At 38.8% G+C, this 23,643-nt stretch overlaps 1 protein-coding gene across 4 annotated transcripts in view; it reads right to left on the minus strand.

Moving 5' to 3' along the window:
- LOC134357546 (E3 ubiquitin-protein ligase MARCHF3-like) overlaps window positions 1-23,643 on the minus strand; it is an 81,572-nt gene continuing 57,929 nt past the window's right edge. For all 4 annotated transcript variants that reach the window (XM_063069172.1, XM_063069174.1, XM_063069173.1 and 1 more), the window contains exons 2-5: window positions 13,841-14,080; window positions 9,744-9,948; window positions 4,097-4,306; window positions 1-3,271 (exon numbers count right to left, since the gene is read on the minus strand). In XM_063069172.1, the coding sequence (XP_062925242.1) occupies window positions 3,113-3,271; window positions 4,097-4,306; window positions 9,744-9,948; window positions 13,841-14,028 (762 nt within the window). In that variant the 5' untranslated portion in view covers window positions 14,029-14,080 and the 3' untranslated portion in view covers window positions 1-3,112. The remainder of the gene's footprint in view (window positions 3,272-4,096; window positions 4,307-9,743; window positions 9,949-13,840; window positions 14,081-23,643) is intronic.

The raw sequence follows: 23,643 nt of genomic DNA on the forward strand, positions 1-23,643 counted from the left end.
AAAATGCATTTCGTATAAAGATACTCATTGCAATTTATTTCATATGCAAATTTTGCAGCAATTGACTTCAGGATTTAAATTGCATTTGATTCCTCCAACTGAAGGTTTAACATTAAAAGAATAAATTAACGTGACTGAATTTTTAAATTCTGGGCCACCTTTAAGTCTGGGTATTTGTTGGAAAACTTGTATTTAGAACTGTAAGTCAAACATATCATTGGGAAAATGCTGGAATCTGTGTTAAGAAACTAAACAAGGAGACATTTAGATAATTAAGGCAGTCAATCTTAGTCAACATGGTCTTACGAAAAGGAAATCTTGACAAATATCTTAGTTTTTTTTTGAGGATTCAATAAGGTGATAGATGAAAAGGTACTAATAGACACAGTGGATTTGAACTTCCAGAAGTTGTGCAGGAAACTTCCAACACCTTATCACGAGGCCAATGGCTGTGTGATAATACTGGCATGGATGGGGCAATATCATTTAAAAGAAAACAAAAGGGTTAAACATGAGAGCAAAAACAATACTGGAAACACTTGTGGAAAGAGACAGTTAATATTTCAGGGCTGATACAGTTCATCAAAATGAGCAAGAGTAAACAATTCCTCATGCTCTTTATTTTGTAAATATTATAATATCTCATGATCTTCTCATTCAATGGTCCAACAAATATTGTTTCAAACAATAAATTGCTTCCTGTTTTCTGATGACTATTAATGATTAATACAAATTATACTTAATTTTAATTTCTGGTTAATAAAAAGATATGATATTACAAGTACAAGTAAACCATAAGGAAGGAGAAAATACTTGCACAAAACTATTTTTCTCCACAGCAACTTCATTCAAGGTATACAGGTACTTAAGTTGTGACCATATGTTTGATCCACACTTTTGGAAAATTACCATGAAAATTCTGTTCTTCCTCTTCACCTCATCTGCCTTAGCACCCAAAAACAGTGTTTTCTTTAAAATATTAAAGTGGAAATATTATTAAACTCTTACCTGATTTAGTAGTATCACTTTTTTTACACATACTTTCCTGGAGGTAGTAGTTCAGTGTTGAGAGAGTCAACACTTGTACTTACAAGGGAACTTAACTCCTTTCCTTCTTACTATTAACCCTTGTTTTGCAAATTTAACTTTTAATCTCTGTATTAGGTAGGTATCAAATTAGCTACTTGCAGGTGAATAATTAATTAGATATAATGTGAAATCAATGTATCTGAACTACTTGTCCTGAATGTTTGTTCCACCTTTTTATTACTTTGATTACGGACAATTCATCATTTCAAAAAGTGATTGTGAAGTTCACAAATTTGGAAATTGAGTACCAATATCTTCCAATTTTTATCTTAAATTATGAAAATCTGTTTTCAGTTCAGGCTATTATGCTCTTTTGAAAATGATATACCTCTAGTGGGGAAAAAACTGAACACTAAATCAGTTACATGGATAAAATAATGAATGATGTATAAGCACAAAGGCATAACAGGGTAGCTTATGCTAAACCAAATACATTTGGTTTAATTTCTAGTAGTAGAATAAATACTAAAAAAAAACTTGCATTTCACTATAATTACACATATAATAGGAACCAACACAAGGTTTATCAAAAATTTTGATCTAGTTAGGAACATCAGTTCTCAGATCTTCACCATTGGTGTGTATGAATATAAAATAAATTTCCCACATTAAAAATGTTACATCAGCTAAACATTTAGTAAGCAAACTAAAAGGGAATGGAGTTGCTAACTGAAGGTAAGGGTTAAAGAAATTACTTAAATGTCTAATTCATGGTGATACTGTGAACAACACGTTTAAACAATTTTACTCAATTTAAATTTGTCACCTGATCAGGTGATAAATTATGGACAGCAAGATTCTATGTTCAGAAGACATTTCCAAATCTTTTATAGAAAAAAATTAGAGTAAAGTTACAACTTCTGGAATATGACATCAAATTCACAGCAACATCAAGTATAAAGATCAATGAGGATAAAAAGAATCCAATTAAGAACATTCGTTTTCATGTAGCAAATAAATATTTAATATTTACCACCAATTCATTCTTGGTGAAATTTATGTTCACAGTTGTGACAAAGATTACACTTTTTTTTTGGTAAGTCACCTGTATTTCATAAGTTATTAAAAAGTTTCAGCATTAAATCATCACTGTGCAATACGGCAGTGAACGTTTTGGTTGTGGGCCCACAGTTTAAGTTCTGTAGTGTGAGACCATGGCTTCGGAGCTGCACAACGGCAGTACACTATGCATTATGCATGGCTAAGTACTGGGCTGGGTGTGAAGGTCACCTGTGAAGTTACAACAGCTGGTCTCAGTTTGGGGGTGGGGGGGGGAGGTAGTAAGGAGGGATCCCCCCCCCCCTGCAATCGAAGAATCATGAAGATTGTGGCTGATCATTTACCTTAATAGCATTTTCTTGCACTGGATCCATGTCACTCAATTCCCTTAACATTCAGAAAGATATTGACAGCTATTTTAAATGAAAATAACAGCCTCGACAACCCTTGAGAGAAAAGAATTTCAGATTTGCCAACACTGGTTGAGGCAGGTTTGATGTTGTTGTTTAAAGTTAAATTGGATAGCTATATGGACAGGAAAGGAATGGAGGGTTATGGGCTGAGTGCAGGTCGGTGGGACTAGGTGAGAGTAAGAGTTCGGCATGGACTAGAAGGGCCGAGATGGCCTGTTTCCGCGCTGCAATTGTTATATGGTTATATGGCTTAATTTTCTCATTTTAGTATTAAATGGCTACCCATTATTAAAACTTAGTTGAGGCTGAGGGTGCTCAAGAACTGGTGTGTTTCAGAAATATGAAATAACATCCCCCAGCACAGAAATGCTTCCATAGCACAAGCCTAATGCATGGCTGTCTATACCTGTAAAATAACTGCAATTATGTGATTTGGCCTAGTAATTGTTGCACTTGTGTTCCACTTCACATGAACAAAATTATCTTTCATATGTACAATGATAAATGATAAAACACGGAAGTTCGGCTATATTCTGAAGAAAGGTTACATACTAAATGACTATATGGTTAAAAGCTCAGTTTTAAATCCAGAACTGTGAAATTGGCTAAGGTTACACAATTGTCTCTTTTGAGTTCCTTTTCACCGGGTGCCGACCAAGAAGCAATTGTTGAGTAGACGATGCATCGGATGTCTTTGGGATAAGCAACATTACTCTTTGATTAGTTCGACGCCACTCATTATACAACCGGCAGTGGTAACGGAATGAAACCTGATTCAAAAGAAAACTCAAGTTAGCAAACTGTCCCCATATTTCCACAGCTCAACAGCAGGGAAACCACTGCTAACCCAGAGCACAGGACTGCTCTGCTGCCACGCCACATTATGTAACTAGTCCTCCATGGGCATGAGTTCAGATCCCATTAGGATAGTTGGAAAATTTATGTTGTTAAATAAACACTCAAAAGTTTCCATTTGTAATGGTGAAATCACTGGATTGAGACATGGATGGAACTCAGAGAGAAAGTGCAAAATATCTTGTAGAGTCATAGACTACTACGGCATAGAAAAAGGCTCCATTGCCCATTTAGTCCATGCCGAACCATTATTCTGCCCAGTCCCATCTGAACCATAGCCCTCCACACACCTCCTATCCATGTACTTATCTAAACTTCTCTTAAGTGTAGAAATTGAACCTGAGTCTACCACTTCTGCTGGCAGCTTGTTCCACACTCTCACCACCCACCTCAGTGAAGTTCCCCTTAAACATTTCACCTTTCACTCTTAACCTATGACTTCTAGCTCTTGTCAACCCAACTTAAGTATCAGAGACAAATACAAGTGGTTAATAAGTAGATATGAACAATGATTAAAATTGCTACTGAACAAGAGCTACTTGTTTACATGCACTAAGTGCAACAAGTTAGGGATAGATAGGAGCACATATTGACTCAAGGAAAATATGTGGATAAGTCATTCCATTTATTAGAGCTGCTCTATATGTTTAATTAATGAATATAATAGCTGACAATATCTCTGCCACATCAGAGTGAAATTATGATTAGTATATTACGAGTAAGAGATAAATTATACTCACTAGTGTCCAAAAGAGATAAATAGTAAAGAGTGCAACAGTTAAGGCAATGAGTCCAATTGCTTCTAAGCGGCTGCTGAAGTGTAGGTGGTCAACTGCACCTCGTAAACACAACCAGCCTGAGATTGTGGCCAGAGGAGTTATAAACAGAAAGCACACCATGTCTCCGAACAAGGTCCGCTTTTCGTGTTGTGGGCCTGGATTTCTCAACCACTGCATTGGACAAAAAAAGAAACACAAACATGTTGTGACTTAGTGAACTTCTTCATATTCCTTCAAACAAAAATGGTCAAAGTCGAATTCCCACTGCGCAATGTCTTGATTTTAACTGTACAATTTTTTTTGTAAATATGTAACGTCGGCTTATTTTCATACTTGATTTTAAGCAAATATTTAGCTCGCTGTCTGTGATTTCATTTAAATGGATTTCACATGGAAAATTGACATATTTGTAACATTTTCTATACAGAAGAATTCAGGCTAAGTCTTTCCCAAGTACATTTTTAAAAAATTCTAAAGCCTTACCAAAACCATACTGGTAACTGCTGAATTTTCACCCTAATCAACAAAAGCACTACTTTTAATCTTTACATTACTGAGAGAACATTTATCTATAGTCGTCGTGGCTATCCCTCGAGGTCGAGGATGATGGTCTTCATTCTGATCTACTTATGGGCTCTCAAGTGGCTTATGAGTCCAATCTTGGCTTTGAAAGTTCTTCCGCTTTCAGGACAGGTAGTTCCAAATGGCAGATCGGGCTTTGGTTGTTGCTGCCTCTCTTTCCATTTTCTTCTCTTTCCTTCTAATTCTGCACATCTGTTCACTTCGAAAGTTGCTGTTCCTTCTTGGATGATGGCTTGCCAGAGTTTCCTGTCCTTGGCATTGGTTTCTCGATTGTTGATATCGATGTTACATTTCTTCATGTTGGCTTTTAAGACGTCTTTGAATCTCTTCTGTTGTCTGCCTCTTTTACGTTTGCCTTCTTTAAGCTGGGAGTAGAAGATTTGTTTCGGCAGATGTTCGTCTTTCATCCGAACCACATGACCGCTCCATCTTAGTTGGTTCTTGATGACGTAGGCTTCAATGCTTGTTGGTTTTGCTTCATTTAGCACACTGACGTTGGTTCTTCTATCTTCCCAGCTGATATTTAAGATGTTTCGAAGACAGCCTTGATGGAACTTTTCAAGTGCCTTCAGATGTCGTTGGTATGTTGTCCAGGTTTCTGATGCATACAGGAGCACTGGGATTACCACTGTTTTCTACACTAACATTTTGGTGAGAACATTTATCTATTGTGCCTTTTGAAGGTAAATGGAACATCTGACAGGTACCTTTGCAACTGAAAAACAGTTTCCCGTTGGGTTGCATGGGTTTCAGTATGCGCCCCTTGTTATTATAGTAAATATTTGGACTTAAATACAGGGGAAAAAATTAAGAAGTTTGCAGATGATACAGAAAATTGGCTGTGCTAGACAGTAAGGAGGAATGTGATGCACTGGTCAGCTGGGCAGAAAAGCAGGAAAATGGGGTTGAATTCAGATTGGATGTCCAGGTCCCAAGCACATATGGGAGTCACAAAATTTGGGACCCCCCCCCCAGGCCACCGTGGTTGGAAGTCTGTGCGAGTTAGAATGGCAGAGTACATACGTCCAGAAGTAGAGGCCCAAAGGTCAAACCCAGTGAAGTCTGGTGGGCAAAGCAGAAGGTTGAACCCTAGAGAATGAGTCCAGGGGTAACCCTGAAGGTTGAAGGCCACAGGTAGAGCCATGAAGGAGTCGTAAGGGCCTGAAAGAGTCATGAAGACCAGGGTCATTGGTGTTGGAGATCTTTGAGAGTCCAGAAGGTCAAACCCTTGATCAGCATTCTGGGATGAAGTCAAAGTTGGAGGCCCAACGTCAGCAAGTCTGAGAATCCGGGAACAAGGACTGTAGGCCTGGAAGAAGCCTGTCCTGGGTTTGGTGGAGGCCTGTCTGGTTGTGTGAGTGGGTGGGTGGGTGGGACAGGAAAGGGACTTGTTTTGTTGTTACAGAGACAAATTGCTGGATGACTTCAGCAGATAGGCAGCATCAATGGGGAAGAATAAAGAGCCAACATTTTGGGCCAAGATCCTTCATCAGGACCTCACAAAGGGTCTTGACCCAAAGCTCCAGCTCTTTATTCCTCTCCATAGATGCAGCCTGCTGTGACGAGTTCCTCCAGCATTTTGTGCGTGTTACCCTGGATTTCCAGCATTTGAAGAATTTTTTTTTCATTTTACTGTTTTGTTTTTGTTTTAGTAGCCGCTAGTGGTGTTCTGTGGAAAACTGTGGGCATGATATGTTGGCACCAGAATATGTGGTGACACTTGCAGGTTGGTTCCAACACTTCCTTGGATGTGCTGGTGGTTAATGCAATCAATGCACTGTTTGTTGCCATGTATGCACATGTGATAAATAAATCTGAACCGCAATTTAAAAAGAACTTGGATAAGCATAATCTGCTGGATATAGACCTAATGATGCAAAATGGGATTATGCTGGGTAATGTTTTCAATTGGCATGAAAATGCTGGGTCATGTGACCTTTTGTTATAAATCAGAGAGTACAGAGACAGATCCAATTACAACAACCTTATGTCTCTGTGCCCTTTCCACAGATATCACCCGTTCCCTCAAACCTCTCATTGTCTAAGACTAGTTCCCACCTTCTCTTTGCATTTTTGTTTTGTTGTGACTAAATCAAAGTACAAAAGCCTGAAGACCCACATTTTAGGAACAGCTTCTTCCCCTCCACTACCCATGAATACTAGCTCACTAATCCTCGTCTGAACTATTTACTTATGTCTGGTACTATGCTGCTGCTACAAAACCAACACATTTCGCAGCACATATCAGTGATAATAAACCTGGTTTTGCTTCTGCGTCTGATATCTGTGGCATGTAACGCAGTGCTTCAAAGGTCTAAATGAGCACAGTCATTACCAGGTAGAGCTATAATGAAGAATTAACTATTCAGCCAATTAGTTGCAGATAATTAGTTCAAAAATTTAATGCTATCAGTAAGGGATATCAGTTATAAAGGTAAAAATTTCCATATAAGAGAGAGATTTAGTTGGTAGTGGGAAACCAAAAAAATCCAATCCATCAATAATGAGCAGCATTTAGCTATGACATGTTATTAAGCAAGGCTACAACAATCCAAGCTTAAATTTTCCTGTGTGGTCTTTAAGCAATAGACTTAAATCTCCTACAGAACATAGAAATGCATTTAGTCCATGTTGTATTCTGCACAATTTACTGCAAAGTTCATCTTTAAATAAAGGTTTAAGCAGAGCTCCATATTCACCTCAACTTGTATTCACTGCAAATGTTGTCAGTCCACTTACAAGCTTCTTAACATGAAACCTGCAGAAATCTGCCCAAAGTATCCATAACACTTTCATAGTTTATTAGTATTATCTTGTGATCAATTCCTTCCTTCAATTCATTTGCAAGTTGAGACTCATTTAAAAGAGAACTTGCTATCATGCATCTGTAAAAATTAGATATAAACTACTTCTAATCTCGTATCTGCTTCTATTGTATTTTTCCCTGATTTTAGAAATAGTTCATCATTTCACACCAGGCAACATTAAGCAACACCAAACGGAACAGCTGGGCATTTACACTAGTGAAACCAGAATATTCTTTTGGAATACAGACATTAAGCAAAGTACACTTTATATACATATAGTGTAAGTTTACATATTATGTTTTACATATAGTTTTCATTTTAACCCGAAGTGCTAATACAGTTACTTTTCTGTGATTAGAATTTGTAGCTTCCCTAATGCTTTAAGCTAATTTAGAAAAATGAAAAAGGCAAAATAAAGAGGAAAAATTGAGCATTGCCACTCTTAAAATTGATATTCCCTATGACACACAGGAGCCTTTCACCCATTTATGACCATGCCAGCTTCCAGTGGATAATCCCATTAGAACCATTGTCCCTCTCATAATTTTCTGCACTCTTATTCTCTTTCATAAATACTCCCCTCAATTCCTCATAGATCCTTTTTGTCATTCCCTACTCTCAGGGCAATTTACAGAATCAATTCACTCCAAGCACATATTTGAAATTTAAGAAGAAATCCACTGCAGTCACAGAGAAGATGTCAAAGTGTCACACAGATGGCAGCTCAAATCAGTATTGAACCAGCATCTTTGAAGATGTGAGGTGGCAGTGCTGCCATGCGGCAAAATAATAATCACATGGATATCCCATAAACAATCCAGAGCAGTTAGTAGAAGATTATGGGGATGAAGTAATAAAGTGATACATTATTATGTAATGAAAAGACTCTGTTGTGTAAGACTGTAGAACACTATTCCCGTTAGCCCTGAACGTTGCCCGAAAGCTCTCTGAAGGCAATTGGATTGGGTCACAGGACAACCCAGACAAGAATTGTGTACATTTCGATCAAGACCTTCCAAACTGATTTCAAAGTATTTCACCAAGATGATTAACAAAGTGATTTTCTTCTTCACATTATTGAAATGATGTGCACGCTTTACCCATTTCCAACCAGGAAAACCAAGACCTGTTTATAAATAAAGTATCTTATGATTGTAAATTTGCATAAATTTACACAAAAATTGTGTAAAAAGGAGAGAGGTTTAAGACTATAATGCAAAATATAGGCCAGAGGATTCTCCTTAACACTTAGCACAATCCCATAGCATAATTGATATGGGCAGAGAACCATACCTGAAAAAAATGGCAAGAACAGGCAGAAATGATTCAGTTAAAAATATGGAACTAGAGAATACATATCTGTAAAATCATAGATAGTGAGCGTTAAATTTTGGGGAAACAAGAAAGAAGTTACTTTAAGCAACACACATCAAAGTTGCTGGTGAACGCAGCAGGCCAAGCAGCATCTATAGGAAGAGGCGCAGTCGACGTTTCAGGCCGAGACCCTTCGTCAGGACTAACTGAAGGAAGAGTGAGTAAGGGATTTGAAAGCTGGAGGGGGAGGGGGAGATGCAAAATGATAGGGGAAGACAGGAGGGGGAGGGATAGAGCCGAGAGCTGGACAGGTGATAGGCAAAAGGGGATACGAGAGGATCATGGGACAGGAGGTCCGGGAAGAAAGACGGGGGGGGGGTGACCCAGAGGATGGGCAAGAGGTATATTCAGAGGGACAGAGGGAGAAAAAGGAGAGTGAGAGAAAGAATGTGTGCATAAAAATGAGTAACAGATGGGGTACGAGGGGGAGGTGGGGCCTAGCGGAAGTTAGAGAAGTCAATGTTCATGCCATCAGGTTGGAGGCTACCCAGACGGAATATAAGGTGAGTTACTTTAGATGAGAAAGCATCTTAACATCAATATAAATAAGTGTAATGTGTAATATTTTCAAAGGATGTTAATACTCAACAGAAGCATGCTCCATTTCAAATAAAGCACAGGTTAACCAATAAACACAGCTTTTCAAAGACGGACCTCAGCTCAAGATGAAAAGCTTTTCTTTACAAATGACTCTGTAGATAGCAGTTCATGCAGTTGGAACTAAAAGTTCCCTCAGTTACCCTCCACCACAGTTTTTGTTTTAAAAAGAAAATTTTGTAAACCAACTGTTGCATGATGTGAGCATATTTTAAACTGATTCCTTTGAACATAAATGAAATACTAACCTCTATTAATGGTCGAGGTTTTTGTTCTACTGAAAACTTGAAGTGGCAGAGTTCACAGTAATTGGTGTTTGAAGAAGAAAGCCAGTATTCTAAGCAACTCCGATGAATAGTTCCTAGGGTCCCAGTACACTCACAAGGAGAGAGTAGATCTTCCTGATTGCTGCCTTCATGACAGATCCTACACATAGGCCGGTCATTGAATGCACTGCAAAGGAAATTGGTTCATTGTCAATTTCTGAAGCTAAAATATAATGTAAAATGTTATTCATGGGAGCTACATTAACAACAGGATTGGTTGAATAAGCCTTCACAGACACATTAAGAATATACAGCAGTTCTCACCACATCTTCAAAGATTTGTTAATTAAATAAATTAAGAAATAAATAGCAGAGATTATGGGGTCTGAAATCACACTCTATAATGTTGCTTCCAAATCCAGCTTGCAGCATGGCAAAGTTGCAGAGGGAATGGATTGGAGTATAGGCACTGCACAATATAGCACTGCTATAGGACAAGCTCGCATAAGCAATAGATATAGTGGTTAAAACATGTTCGAGCTGGAAGTCTGTAATTAGTGAAGTCCCCCTCGGATCTGTTTTGTGATGTATACAAATGACCTGGATGAAAATGCATTTCGGTGGGTTAGTGAATTTGTGGATGATATCAAGATTGATGGAGCTATAGATAGTCTAGAAGACTGGCAAAGAATATAGCACAACATAGATCAGTGGCAGATATGGGCAGAGAAATGACAGATGGAGTTTAGCCCAGATAAATGTGAGGTGCTGCACCTCAGTGGGGAAAATGCAAGGAGACAGTACACTGTTAAAGGCAAGATCCTTAACAGTGCTGCTGAGCAGAGATCTCTTGGGATGCAAGTTCATAGTTCCTTGAAAGTGGCTACACAGGTCGATAAGGTGCTTAAGGAGGCTTATGGAATGCTTGCTTTTATTAGTCGAGGCACTGAATTCCAAAGTCAGAATGTCATGTTGCAACTTTATAAAATTCTGGAGTATTGCATACATTTCTGGTTGCCCCACTATAGGGAGGATCTTGAAGCTTTTGAGAGGGCACAGAAGAGGTTTACCAGGATGCTGCCCAGCTTACAGGGCATGCACTATCACAAGATAAACCTGGGTTTTCTCTGGGGCGTCAGAGGCTGAGGGGAGATCTGACAGAGGTTTACAAGACTATGAATGCCATAGATAGAGTGGACAGAGAATACAGTATCTGGTTCCCAGGGTTGAAATATCTAATATTAGAGGGTATGCATTGAAGGTGAGAGGGGTAGGTTCAAGGGAGATGTGAGGGGCAAGTTTTTTTTTCCTACTCAGAGTTGTGGATGCCTGGAATGTGCCAGCTGTTATGGTGGCAGAGGCAAATACATTAGAAGCTTTTAAGAGATGTTTGGCTAGGCACATGGATGCAAGGAAGATGGAGGGATATGGACATGGTGTAGGTAGGAAGGATTAGAGTTTGGGTATTTTTGGTTTAGCACAACATTGTGGGCTGAATGGCCTGCTCCTGTGCTATTCTGTTCTACGTTCTATGAAAGTAAGCTACCCAATAATATAAAAGAGGATACCAAAAGTTTTTCCAGATATATAGAGTAAAAGAAAGGTGAGAGTGGATAACAGGCTGCTGGAAAATGAAGCTGGAGAGGTAGTAATGGGGGATAAAGAAATGGAAAGTGAGCTTAAGTATTTTGCATCAGTCTTCATTGTGGAAGTCACTCGCCATGTGACAGAAATTTGAGTGTTTCAGGGGGCAGAAGTGGTCACTATTAATAATGAAGAGATGTTTGGTAAGCTGAAAGGTTTGAAGGTAGATACATCACCTGGACCAGATGGACTACACCCCAGGGTTCTGAAAGGAGGAGCTAAAGATATTGTGGAGGCACTAATAATGATCCTTCCATAATCACCAGATCTTGGAATGGTTCCAGAGGACTGGAAAGTTGCAAATATCACTCCATTCTTTAAGAGGGAGGAAAGCAGAAGAAAGGAAATTATGGGCCAGTTAGCTTGACTTCAGTGGTTTGAAGATGTTGCAGTCCATTAAGGATGGTGTTTTGGGGTACTTGGAGGCACATGATAAAATAGGCCCAAGTCAACATAGTTTCCTATGGGAAAATCTTGCCTGATAAATCTGTTGGAATTCTTTGGGGAAATAACAAGCAAGGTAGACAAAGGAGTTAGTGGATGTTGCTTATTTGGATTTTCAGAAGGCCTTTGACAAGGTGCCACGCATGAGGCTGCTTAGCAAAATAAGAGCCCATGGTATTACAGGAAGGATACTGGCATGGTTAGAAGATTGGCTAACTGGCAGGAGGAAAAGAGTAGGAATAAAGGGGGCTTTTCTAGTTGGTGACTACAGTTGTGCTGTAGGGGTTAGTATTGAGACCACTCCTGTTCATTATCATTATACGTCAATAACTTGGAATTGATGGGTTTGTGGCCAAGTTTGCTGCTGGAATGAAGATAAGTGGTGGGGCGGGTAGTGTCGAGGAAGCAGGGTGTTTGCAGAAAGACTTGGACAGATTGGGAGAATGAGCAAAAAAAGTGGCAGATAGAATATAGAGTAGGGAAATGTATGGTCATGCACATTGGTAGAAGGAATTAAGGTGTAGACTATTTCTAAACAGGGAGAAAATTCAAACATCAGAAGTGCAAAATGACTTGGAAGTCCTTGTGCAAGATCCCCTTAAAGGTTAACTTGTAGCTTGAGTCAGTGGTAAGGACGGCAAATGAAATGTTAGCACGCATTTCAAAAGGACTAGAGTACAAAAGCAAGGATGTAATGCTGAGGCTTTATAAAGCATCCCTCATACCTTACTTGGCGTACTGAGAGCCATTTTGGGCCTCTTAACCAAAAGAAGATGTGCTGGCATTGGAAAGGGTCCAGAGGAGGTTCACGAAAATGATTCCAGAAATGAAAGGGTAATAAGGAGTGTTTGATGGCTCTGTGCCTGTACTCACTGGAATTTAGAAGGATGATGGGGGGTGGGACCTCACTGAAACCTAAAGGCCCAGATAGAGAGGATGTTTGTTATACTGGGTGAATCTAGGATCAAAGGGCACAGCCTCAGAATAGATGGCTGTAGAATTAGAACAGAAATGATTAGCCAGATGATGGTGAATCTGTGGAATTCATTGCAAGTCACTGAGGACATTTAAAGCAGAGGTTGATAAATTCTTGATTATTTAGGACATCAAAGGTTTTTGGGAGAAGGCAGGAGAATGGGACTGGGAGTGATCCCTTTTCTTGTGCAAGGCCTTAGAGATTGTGGAGCCATGAACTTCATCTCCAGTTACAACCACTGACTCTTACAGCTCACTCAGAGTGACTGTTGGCATCACAGTAGTCTAACAAGTACCATTCTTCTCTGGCAACTAAGTTTAGAGTGGCGGCTTGACCAACGTGGTTGTGGTTTCATGATGGACCGCACTGAGCTCCGAGGTAAGTTTAGTGCTTTTCAGATGGTCTTATACTCTTCCCCAGACTTGTGCTTCTCTGTTATAATTTCCCTGACTTGTCTTGAATGCTCTTTTGTCTTCATTTTGCTTTGGTCTGTTGAAAATCTACCATACTGTTGGCCCTTACAGAAATATGATGTATTTATTCTTATGAATTCATTGAAAACAGATGATCCTCCAATATTCTGCATCAACAAATTGGATGTGTCGGTAAGATAATACAGTATATTACACCTGAAGAAAGTTCACATAGTAATTACAAAGGGGATGAATACTTCTTCAGACTCACAATTTTGGTTTATAATTTTAATTAATTATTGACAGGTTTTGGAATTTTTCTTTTGATTTGCTATATTGCACAATGTTTTGTAGATTAGCTCAACAAATTCTACTTCAATATATATTTTTAAGTTTAGAAAGTGGGTCAGTAAAATATGAAAATAGCTGTGAGGGCTGAATGCTTTTTCAAGGCACTGTATAAATTACACCACAAGTTAATGACATAGTCTGTTTAATCAGATAACACAACTAAGGAATACAGACTGAAATAGACTATTCAATGTCAAAATGTATTTTTACTTCCTTAGCAATGCTGAAAATAATTGAAAACATGTTTGTACCCGTGTGTATTTAGCGTTTTGACCACAGTTGCTGACAGCAGCTGCCTGTCTTTCGCCGAAACCTGCATCACGTACTGTGGTTGCCCATTCACTGCAGCAGCAGAATCATCCACCGTTTTTACCAAAGGAACTAAGCCAGTGCAGTCTGGAAGGACATCAGGCAGATGAGTATGATGGTTGGTTGTCATGGTAACAGGTAATTAATCCCTCAGATAGTGTGAAAAGCATTCATATTTCCATCTGGAAAAAAGGGGGAAATATATATTTTAATTATTAAACTCTAGGACATACTGTTTCATGGAAATGAAACCTTAAATTAAGAACTAAATTCTGAAACTACTCAACAAGAAATGCAGTATCTGCCGACAAAGAAAAAGAGATAATGTATCAGGTTGAAACATAAACAGATACAGTGGCATGCAAAAGTTTGGGCACCCCGGTCAAAATTTCTGTTACTGTGAATAACTAAGCAAGTAAAAGATGAACTGATTTCCAAAAGGCATAAAGTTAAAGGTGACACATTTACCATAGAACCATAGAATCTACAGCACAGAAACAGGCCTTTTGGCCCTTCTTGGCTGTGCCGAACCATTTTCTGCCTAGTCCCACTGACCTGCACACGGACCATATCCCTCCATACACCTCCCATCCATGTATCTGTCCAATTTATTCTTAAATGTTAAAAAGGAACCCGCATTTACCACCTCGTCTGGCAGCTCATTCCATACTCCCACCACTCTCTGTGTGAAGAAACCCCCCCAATGTTCCCTTTAAACTTTTCCCCCCTCACCCTTAACCCATGTCCTCTGGTTTTTTTCTCCCCTTGCCTCAGTGGAAAAAGCCTGCTTGCATTCACTCTATCTGTACCCATCATAATTTTATACACCTCTATCAAATCCCCCTCATTCTTCTACGCTCCAGGGAATAAAGTCCTAACCTATTCAACCTTCCTCTGTAACTGAGTTTCTCAAGTCCTGGCAACATCCTTGTAAACCTTCTCTGCACTCTTTCAAGCAACACACATCAAAGTTGCTGGTGAACGCAACAGGCCAGGCAGCATCTGTAGGAAGAGGTGCAGTCGCCTGAAACGTCGACTGCACCTCTTCCTACAGATGCTGCCTGGCCTGCTGCGTTCACCAGCAACTTTGATGTGTGTTGCTTGAATTTCCAGCATCTGCAGAATTCCTGTTGTCTGCACTCTTTCAACCTTATTTATATCCTTCCTGTAATTTGGTGACCAAAACTGAACACAATACTCCAGATTCGGCCTCACCAATGCCTAATACAACCTCATCATAACATTCCAGCTCCTATACACAATACTTTGATTAATAAAGGCCAATGTACCAAAAGCTCTCTTTACGACCCTATCTACCTGTGATGCCACTTTTAGGGAATTTTGTATCTATATTCCCAGATCCCTCTGTTCCACTGCACTCCTCAGTGCCTTACCATTAACGCTGTATGTTCTATCTTGGTTTGTCCTTCCAACATGCAATACCTCACACTTGTCTGTATTAAACTCCATTTGCCATTTTTCAGCCCATTTTTCCAGCTGGTCCAAGTCCCTCTGCAGGCTCTGAAAACCTTCCTCACTGTCTACTACACCTCCAATCTTTGTATCATCAGCAAATTTGCTGATCCAATTTACCACATTATCATCCAGATCATTGATATAGAAGACAAATAACAATGGACCCAGCACTGATCCCTGTGGCACACCGCTAGTCACAGGCCTCCACTCAGAGAAGCAATTCTCTACTACCACTCTTTGGCTTCTTCCATTGAGCCAATGTCTAATCCAATTTTTCTTTAATATTTTAAGCAAGATTACTTTTTATTTCCATCTTTTACAGTTTCAAAATAACAAACAAGTAAAAGGGCCCAAAGCAAAAGTTTGGGCACCCTGCACAGCACTACTTAGTAACACCCCCTTTGGCAAGTATCACAGCTTGTAAATGCTTTTAGTAGCCAGCTAAGTGTCTTTCATTTTTGTTTGGGGGATTTTCGCTCATTCTTCCTTGCAAAAGGCTTCCAGTTCTGAGAGATTCTTGGGCCGTCTTGCATGCACTGCTCTTTTGAGGTCTACTCACAGATTCTCGATGATGTTTAGGTCAGGGGACCGTGAGGCCCATGGCAAAACCTTCAGCTTGCACCTCATGAGGTAGTCCATTGTGGATTTTGAGGTGTGTTTAGGATCATTATCCTGTTGTAGAAGCCATCCTCTTTTCATCTTCAGCTTTTTTACAGACAGTGTGATGTTTGCTTCCAGAATTTGCTGGTATTTAATTGAATTCATTCTTCCCTCTACCAGTAAATGTTCCCTGTGCCACTGGCTGCAACACAAGCCCAAAGCATGATCGATCCACCCCCGTGCTTAACAGCTGGGGAGGTGTTCTTTTCATGAAATTCTGCAGCCTTTTTTCTCCAAACATACCTTTGCTCATTGCAGCCAAAAAGTTCTATTTTAACTTCATCAGTCCACAGGACTTGTTTCCAAAATGCATCAGGCTTTTTTTAGATGTTCTTTTGAACCTTTTGAATAGAACTTTTTGAAAATCCCCCAAACAAGAATTGAGAGACTCTTAGCTGGCTACAAAAAGCATTTACAAACTGTGATACTTGCCAGAGGGGGTGTTACTGACCATGCAGGGTGCCCAAACTGAGATATTGTTGTATAGTTTCAATCTCCTTATCTAAGAAGGGATGTACTTGAAGGTAATGCAATGAAGATTCTCTGAAATGGTTCCATGGTTTGTGGATTTGCCATACAAGGGAGATAGAGTAAACTGGGAATTCATTGTTTTTAAAAAAAAAAATCAGCTTAGATGAATCTCATGGAAGCTTATTGAATTCTTAAATGATTGGCAGACAAGATCCAGGGAGAATGTTTCCCTGACTAAAGCCTAGTGAACTGACTGAGCTAAGGGAGAAAAAATTCATTCAGGAATGGGTGAATCTTTAGAATTCCCCACACCAGGATTCCTCAAGTTTGTCATAGTCAGAGGGATAGTGTGGATAGCTCCCAATGGCCTCTGACAACCAAATCCAGCTCCATGTGTGGCTTAGCAACTAAGCCAGAAAGAACCATTTCTATTGACACAGAAGGGGCACAGGTAGGAAACTCGCACCTTAAAACCAGTCGCTTCGGGCAGATGGGGCTCATCAGCCATGATTTGCAGCTTATCTAGGAAAAGGAAAACTCTGATCTCAAACCTCTGCTGCCTTGCCCACTCACGGGGAACGCTTCGGAAGTAAACCCTGAGCTGGAGTCCCTAAGGCAGTCCTCCACTGAGTTCAACATTGACTGACGATTCCTGCAACACTACTGGTGCCAAACTGTTTTGGTTTCTGCTATTCCTTTGGACTCATCAGCTGGGAGGAGAGGGGAAGCCCACTACGTGGGCAACATCTTGCTCTCCATACTCTACTGCCTTGGCTGGCTTGCATATGGATGTCGGCTACATGGAAGAGACATCCATGGTTGATCCCGACAGTGGAGGGCCTCCCCTTACCGCATGGACATAGAAGCTCAGTTGTTATGCTCATTCAAAGCAGAGATCCAGAGATTTATGGGCTTTTATGGAAATCAAGGGTTATGTGGAAGCTGGTGATAAATGATGAAGTGAAGATTCAGCCATAACCTTGATCCCACAGTCCAAAAAGATTTCACTACAATAGACAGAACAGTTAACCCTAATTCCATAAGATTTTCTCTCACTCCCATTAAGATCTATATAATTTAATTACTGCCAAATCTCTGTCCTAATAAAATGTACTTCCAAGTTAATAGCTTCCTTATTGATCAAACTACTCCTAATTTTATTAATTAAAAGATAATTGTGAAGCCTGATATTGTATTAAACTTTGATGGTATATAGCATCAAATTATCTTCTTTTACCACGACCATTTTGAAGATGTGTTACCAAATAATTCAACCACTAAGTATACACACTCATTCTTAAATATTATATGTTAATAGTCTCAGAATTTGATTTGACTAATGGGTAAATAAAGCCAGAGTTGACATGTTTTTTCACTCCACCATGTAGTGAAAGTAGAATTGGAATGTAGAATTAAAATGATTTTTATTGTACAATATATACCACCTTAGGACAGCAATACTTCAGTCTGGCCTGCTGCAGAACTTATAATACGGCCATCAATTGCTAGTAGTTGACACCTATTTCTCCCAGAGCTTCCAAGTTGTGGCTGAAATTGATTATAGCAATGAAAAAGGGAAAGGCAAAAATACAACTGGCAACATTTCATTTGAAAAGAAATTACCAAAAATGATGATTCCCAAAGAGGAGTACATTTAAACTGCATACCTAGAAAGAGCTTGAAATTGAACTCACTCCCTTGCACCCAAATTTCATTATCCTTCCTGGCTCCATTCTCACAAGGTTTTCACATGCAGATTGAAAAAAAATCATAATCCTTCAACTTGCACTCAGTGGCCTCTTTAGGAGTGGAAGCCAGTATAGTGCCTGCTGCTGTAGTCCATCCACGTCAACGTTCGACGTGCTCTGTGTTCTGCACATCACAGTTGTAACACATGGCTATTTGGTATTTGTACTATTTCCTGTAAACTCTAGAGCAGGGGTTCCCAATTTTTTAAAAAAATGGATCAATACCATAATGTGTCTGAAGACCCCGTGATGGGAACCTCTGCTAGAAGCTGTTGTGCATGAAAATCTCAGGAGCTCGGCAGTTTCTGAGATCCACGTTCAAAGTCACTTAGATCACACTTCTTCCCCATTCTGATGTTTGGTCTTAACAACAACTGAACCACTTGACTATGTCAAGCTGATCTTTTTTCTAAGTTGATACCTTACAGATGCAAGTTTTCTCTGCTTCTCTTTGTCAGATGTCCACAGCTCACCAACTCCTCATTAAAGATTATGTTCAACTCTGCCACACCTGTTGTTGTGTGAATGAAGTCACTGGAGAATATGACTAGTAGATACAAGGCAGCTTCTTTATTCGACAAAACAAGGTACAGCAGGCATCAAATGGAGATGCTTTCAGTCTAAAAGTTTCACTGGCCCAACATAGGGGTCGATATTTTATGTGCCAAACATCAAAGGACAACTCTTTACAATATATGGACAATGCTTTCTTTGAAACTACATGTAACATTTACACCTCCTGATTCACATCCACACCACAGACATCCAAATGAATTTTAATCAACATTGTCTGGACTGGGATCACAGCTTTTAGGAATCCATTGTTCAGAGCTACACTCAAAATTAACTCCACAATACATATTCAGATGTGAAGACTGGTCACCATTTGCTAAATGTATATGTCCTAAACCCAAAAATCACTCTAACAACACCAATGACAAGGTTCAAGCAAAGATGAATAATTGGAGTTTTCCCTCGGTACATTAGTGAGTATAATCAACAGAAAATAGTGACATAGAATTTGTCGACCCTGCTGGAGCTACAAAAACTTCTCTGAAGTTTGAATAATAGTTTATTATTGTTTACTGAATCACATGCTTTATTAACTGGAGAACAAATACTGAAAGCTGTGGGATAAGGGTTGGTTGCAGGGTTGGGGGCATTGTGGAATACTGGGGTATTCCAAGTACAGAAGCAGAAATAAACTCGTCCTGTGAGAAACTGTGTTACTTTACATAAACAGATGCAAATGAGAATCGAGTGGTTTGAATGCAAAGTTTTATAACGGACTTTTATAATTTATATACAAAAGCAAACATTTTCTTAACAGATGATTCTTGAACAACACGACTTGCATATAGGATATTGGATATAAAATAATGAAAGCAAATTATTCACAAGTTGTTAAAGATTTACAGGCATTAGAGAACATCAGTCTTCCCAATTTATAATCATAAATGTGGCCATAAACATGCTTTGCAAAGAAATGCTTAATTTGGAAAGGTGTTAATATCTTAAAATGAATAATGAGATGTTGGCTGTTACAGGCTTTAAAATGACTTCAAGCAAGGAGTATTGGTAAACTCATAAAAGTCCAGTCACGATTCATGTTTTTTTTTAAGTAAATCTATTATTGCCTCATTGTTTGGTAGCAATCTTAACAGAAACAAAGCTTGTTAATATACGCCAGCATTTGTTTCTTCATATATACTGTATGAGGAAAAATGTAAATATTATGTTATACATGGTCAAAATAATGTTTTGTGCATGACCTTTAAGGCTGATTTATACTTGTGCGTTGGTGTGTCTGCATCGCTCTGCCTTCGGGCTCATCACGCATGCACAGACACCTGCCCGTGCAAGGCTTCATGATCATGGCAGTCTATCTTGGGTTAAACAAGTTTAAAACGAGTATCTTTTTTTGTAAAAGCGAAATGTGTCCTCCATGATTTCGGAGGCTTGTAAAGCTTTATGGAAAGCATTGAGCTAGAGTTCCTTCCCTGCCCTTCAGTCGCCTAATGGGAAGCTATTTCAGCGTAAGAGGAAATGCGATGCTACCAAGCGGACCAATCACAGTTGTTTGGTCTGTGTTGCCGCGACGCGTAGTTTACATTTTGGGAGAGGTACGCGTCAGGCTACAGCGTAGGGATCCGCGTCGGTTCTGCGTAGGGTTCATGGCGACGGCGTTGAGTTGACGCAGAAGTATAAATCAGCCTTTAGACGCGTTTCAGATTCAATCCAGCCTTCACTAGAAAAAAAAACAGCTGTACAGCACTAAAACAGGTTAACAGAACTAAGATTTGCAAAACTTCATTCAGTCTTCAATATCACCAATCTCTTCCCATATTCCAAATTATTTTGACACGTGGCAACCGTTGTGTGGAGAGACCCTATGAACTGTACTGAAATTTATGACTTCTTTTATTCACGGAACAAATACTGGTCAAGGTACTGCAGGAACACAGTACTTTCCTTCAGTAACAAATGTATGATTTCAAATGACTCAATCCTATTCCAAGAACTTGAGTAGATAAACTAGGTCAACCCTACAACAGAGCTTTGAGTAAGTGCTATTTTGTAAGAACTGCTGATGTTTGACTGCAACTTTAAAGTGAAACGCTTCTTTATCTCTACAGATGTTTATAAAGATATGATCGAGATTCTTAAAGAATGGTTGTTCCATATGTTAGGATAACTTCAACAATGTGACAAAAAAGATTTAGTGGCCTTATTCCTTCCTTCTGTGGAACCTGACTGTCAAAAAGTGACTGCTCCATTTACCCAGTTTATAACTGAAAATACACTTCAGCGATGTGTTTCATAAATTAAACAGTGTTCTCGGATATCCAGAGCTCATGAAAGGAGCCAAATGAACTCAACTTCCTTCTATTCATGTGAAAAAAGATGATTGCTGGGCACTGTTCAAAGCCACAAGAAGATGTGAGTTAATGCCTCATTTCAAAAATAGAAGTTCCAATTATGAAGGAATCCCTTACTTTATAATTGAGAACACTATCTTCTGTTGTCAAAGGAATATACGGAGTTCAATATTGTAAAGCATTGTGGTCAGTGGTAGAAATTTTATGTTAACATGCTAAAATGTAATCAAACTTAAAATGCTCAACTCTCCATTCAATTTGCTCAAAAATTGCCAAGAAACAGTTTATTCCTCTCTACCCAATTCTGCTATTCATTGCTATCTATGTTTGGAGCTTTGCAGTAAGTACTAAAATTTAAAGCTTCTAGCTATAGTTAGGGGATTACATATATATATATATTTATACACATGGAGGAAACAGGTTAGGCACAAGGAAAGGAGAATGGAATAACACTTATTACTGATCTAGCTAGGGGTGCTTGTGCTATTCTGTTAGTAATTTTACAGGTAATAAAGGCCACCAATATTCCAACAGATGGTATTGTTACAGACAGGGACTATCCAGTTTTGTTAAAACCCACTTGGTTTCTTCTGCAAAATCTCCAGTGATCTTTGGTATGAAAGAGTTCAGCACATAAGGTAATGACAAAAATTCTGAGGTCTTTCTTATTTACTGAAACGTTGATGTGGTGAATACTACATGGAAGTTCCCCACTCTCAAAGAACTTTAAACACACAAGATATACAATGTGCCCACTGAATCACCAGCCAAAATGCTTTTAAATCAGTTTCTACCGTTTACTACATCTGAACTGCAGTCACGTTATACATCCACTGTCGTATGGATTCGAGACTTACATTGCAAGATCTACTCTACAGCAAAGTGGAAGCCATTGTGCAGTAAAGCTGAACCTGGAAATCATATATGTTCTGCAGATTGGAATGGGTATAGCTGTTACTCCCATTTAATAACCTCAGTTTAATTAATAATCAAGTTGATTAGCATTTTAATTTATCAAAACACATTTGTAAGCTCATAATTTCAATATCTTGGTCTTATAAGGACATGACTGAATGCTAATTCTTCATTACAAGCTTTCTTAATAAAATGCTGCTACATTGTATATGTTTAGTTATCTTGTCAAAAAACAAATGACTGGCTGAGAATTAAGGACCAAAACTATGATAAATTCACTACATAATCATATTTATCTAATATATTTGAAACAAAACATTTGTTACTCAAGGACTAGATATTAATTTAATATCTTTTTATTCTACAAAAGACTTGTCTATGTAGATGAAGTCAGTATTTCTTGGAATAAAGATCAAAGAATAAAATTAGATTAAATAGATTAGAGGTATTGGGATTTTCTGGCTGGTTTAATTTTTTTCATATTTTATTTAAAAAATTATCACACTGGTTTAAGGTGTAAAAGGATTTTGTTGCCAATTAAAAAAAAAAGTCTTGTTCATTTGAAACCCGAAAGATTAACTGATTAACATTTATCTTCAGGGAAATGAGGTTAATCTGCAGAAGGGTGGAGAGGAAGATACACAGCTTCAAGTCCCGGATCTGGCATTGCTCACTTTAAAAAAAGGAAATCCAGCTGCTTTGTGCTATTTTTAATTTTATGTTAAAGTCTGTACGGTTGCTAAAACAAAGGAGTGCAAGTAAAACTACATTAAATTATATCTAATTCAACTTACACTAATGTATAGTATCAAAGAATACTGCTGTGAAATTTAGTGAAGTTATTGTCAGAATTTTCTGAGAGAAGCTTGCATTAAAATAATGGCTTTCTCAAACACAAATTTATTGATATACGAGATACAAATCAGATTTCACAGCTGTAATCACATTCTTATTACTTGAAAATCACAGAAAGCAAATGATTAAAGTTTTGCTTTGAGGACTGTGTGCATAAATTGAAACTTTTACTAATTACATTTGAATATATATAATATTTAGGGCACACGTGGCTTAAAAAGGTAGGTAATAGCAATTAAAAACAGAGGAAAAATAATTTTCCTGTCTGAAGATATGTTCATGGATACACTAAGCAAAACAAAACATATAGATCTCTTTAAAATTTAACAATAACTATGCCAATGAAGATACACGCACAAGATACTGGAGGAACTCAGCAGGCCAGGTGGCATCAATGGAAAAGAGTTAACAGTTGAAGTTTTGGGCCAAGACCTTTCATCAGGACTGGAGAAAAAAAAGATGAGAAGTTGGAGTAAGGTAGGGAAGGGGCAGAAAGAAAGGTAGTAGGTGATAGATCAAACCGGGAAAGGTGGGGGGGGGGTGGTGAAGTAAAAAGCTGGGAAGTCGTTTGGTGAAAGCAATAAGGGCTGAAGAAGGGGGAATCTGGTAGGAGAGGACAGAAGACCATGGAAGAAAGGGAAGGGGGAGGAGCACCAGAAGGAGGTGATGGGCAGGTAAGGAGATAAGAGAGGGAAGTGGGAATGAGAAATGGTGAAGGAGAGAGGAGGGGTCAATTACTGG

Source organism: Mobula hypostoma, chromosome 16 (assembly GCF_963921235.1).
Source record: "Mobula hypostoma chromosome 16, sMobHyp1.1, whole genome shotgun sequence".
NCBI lineage: Eukaryota > Metazoa > Chordata > Chondrichthyes > Myliobatiformes > Myliobatidae > Mobula > Mobula hypostoma.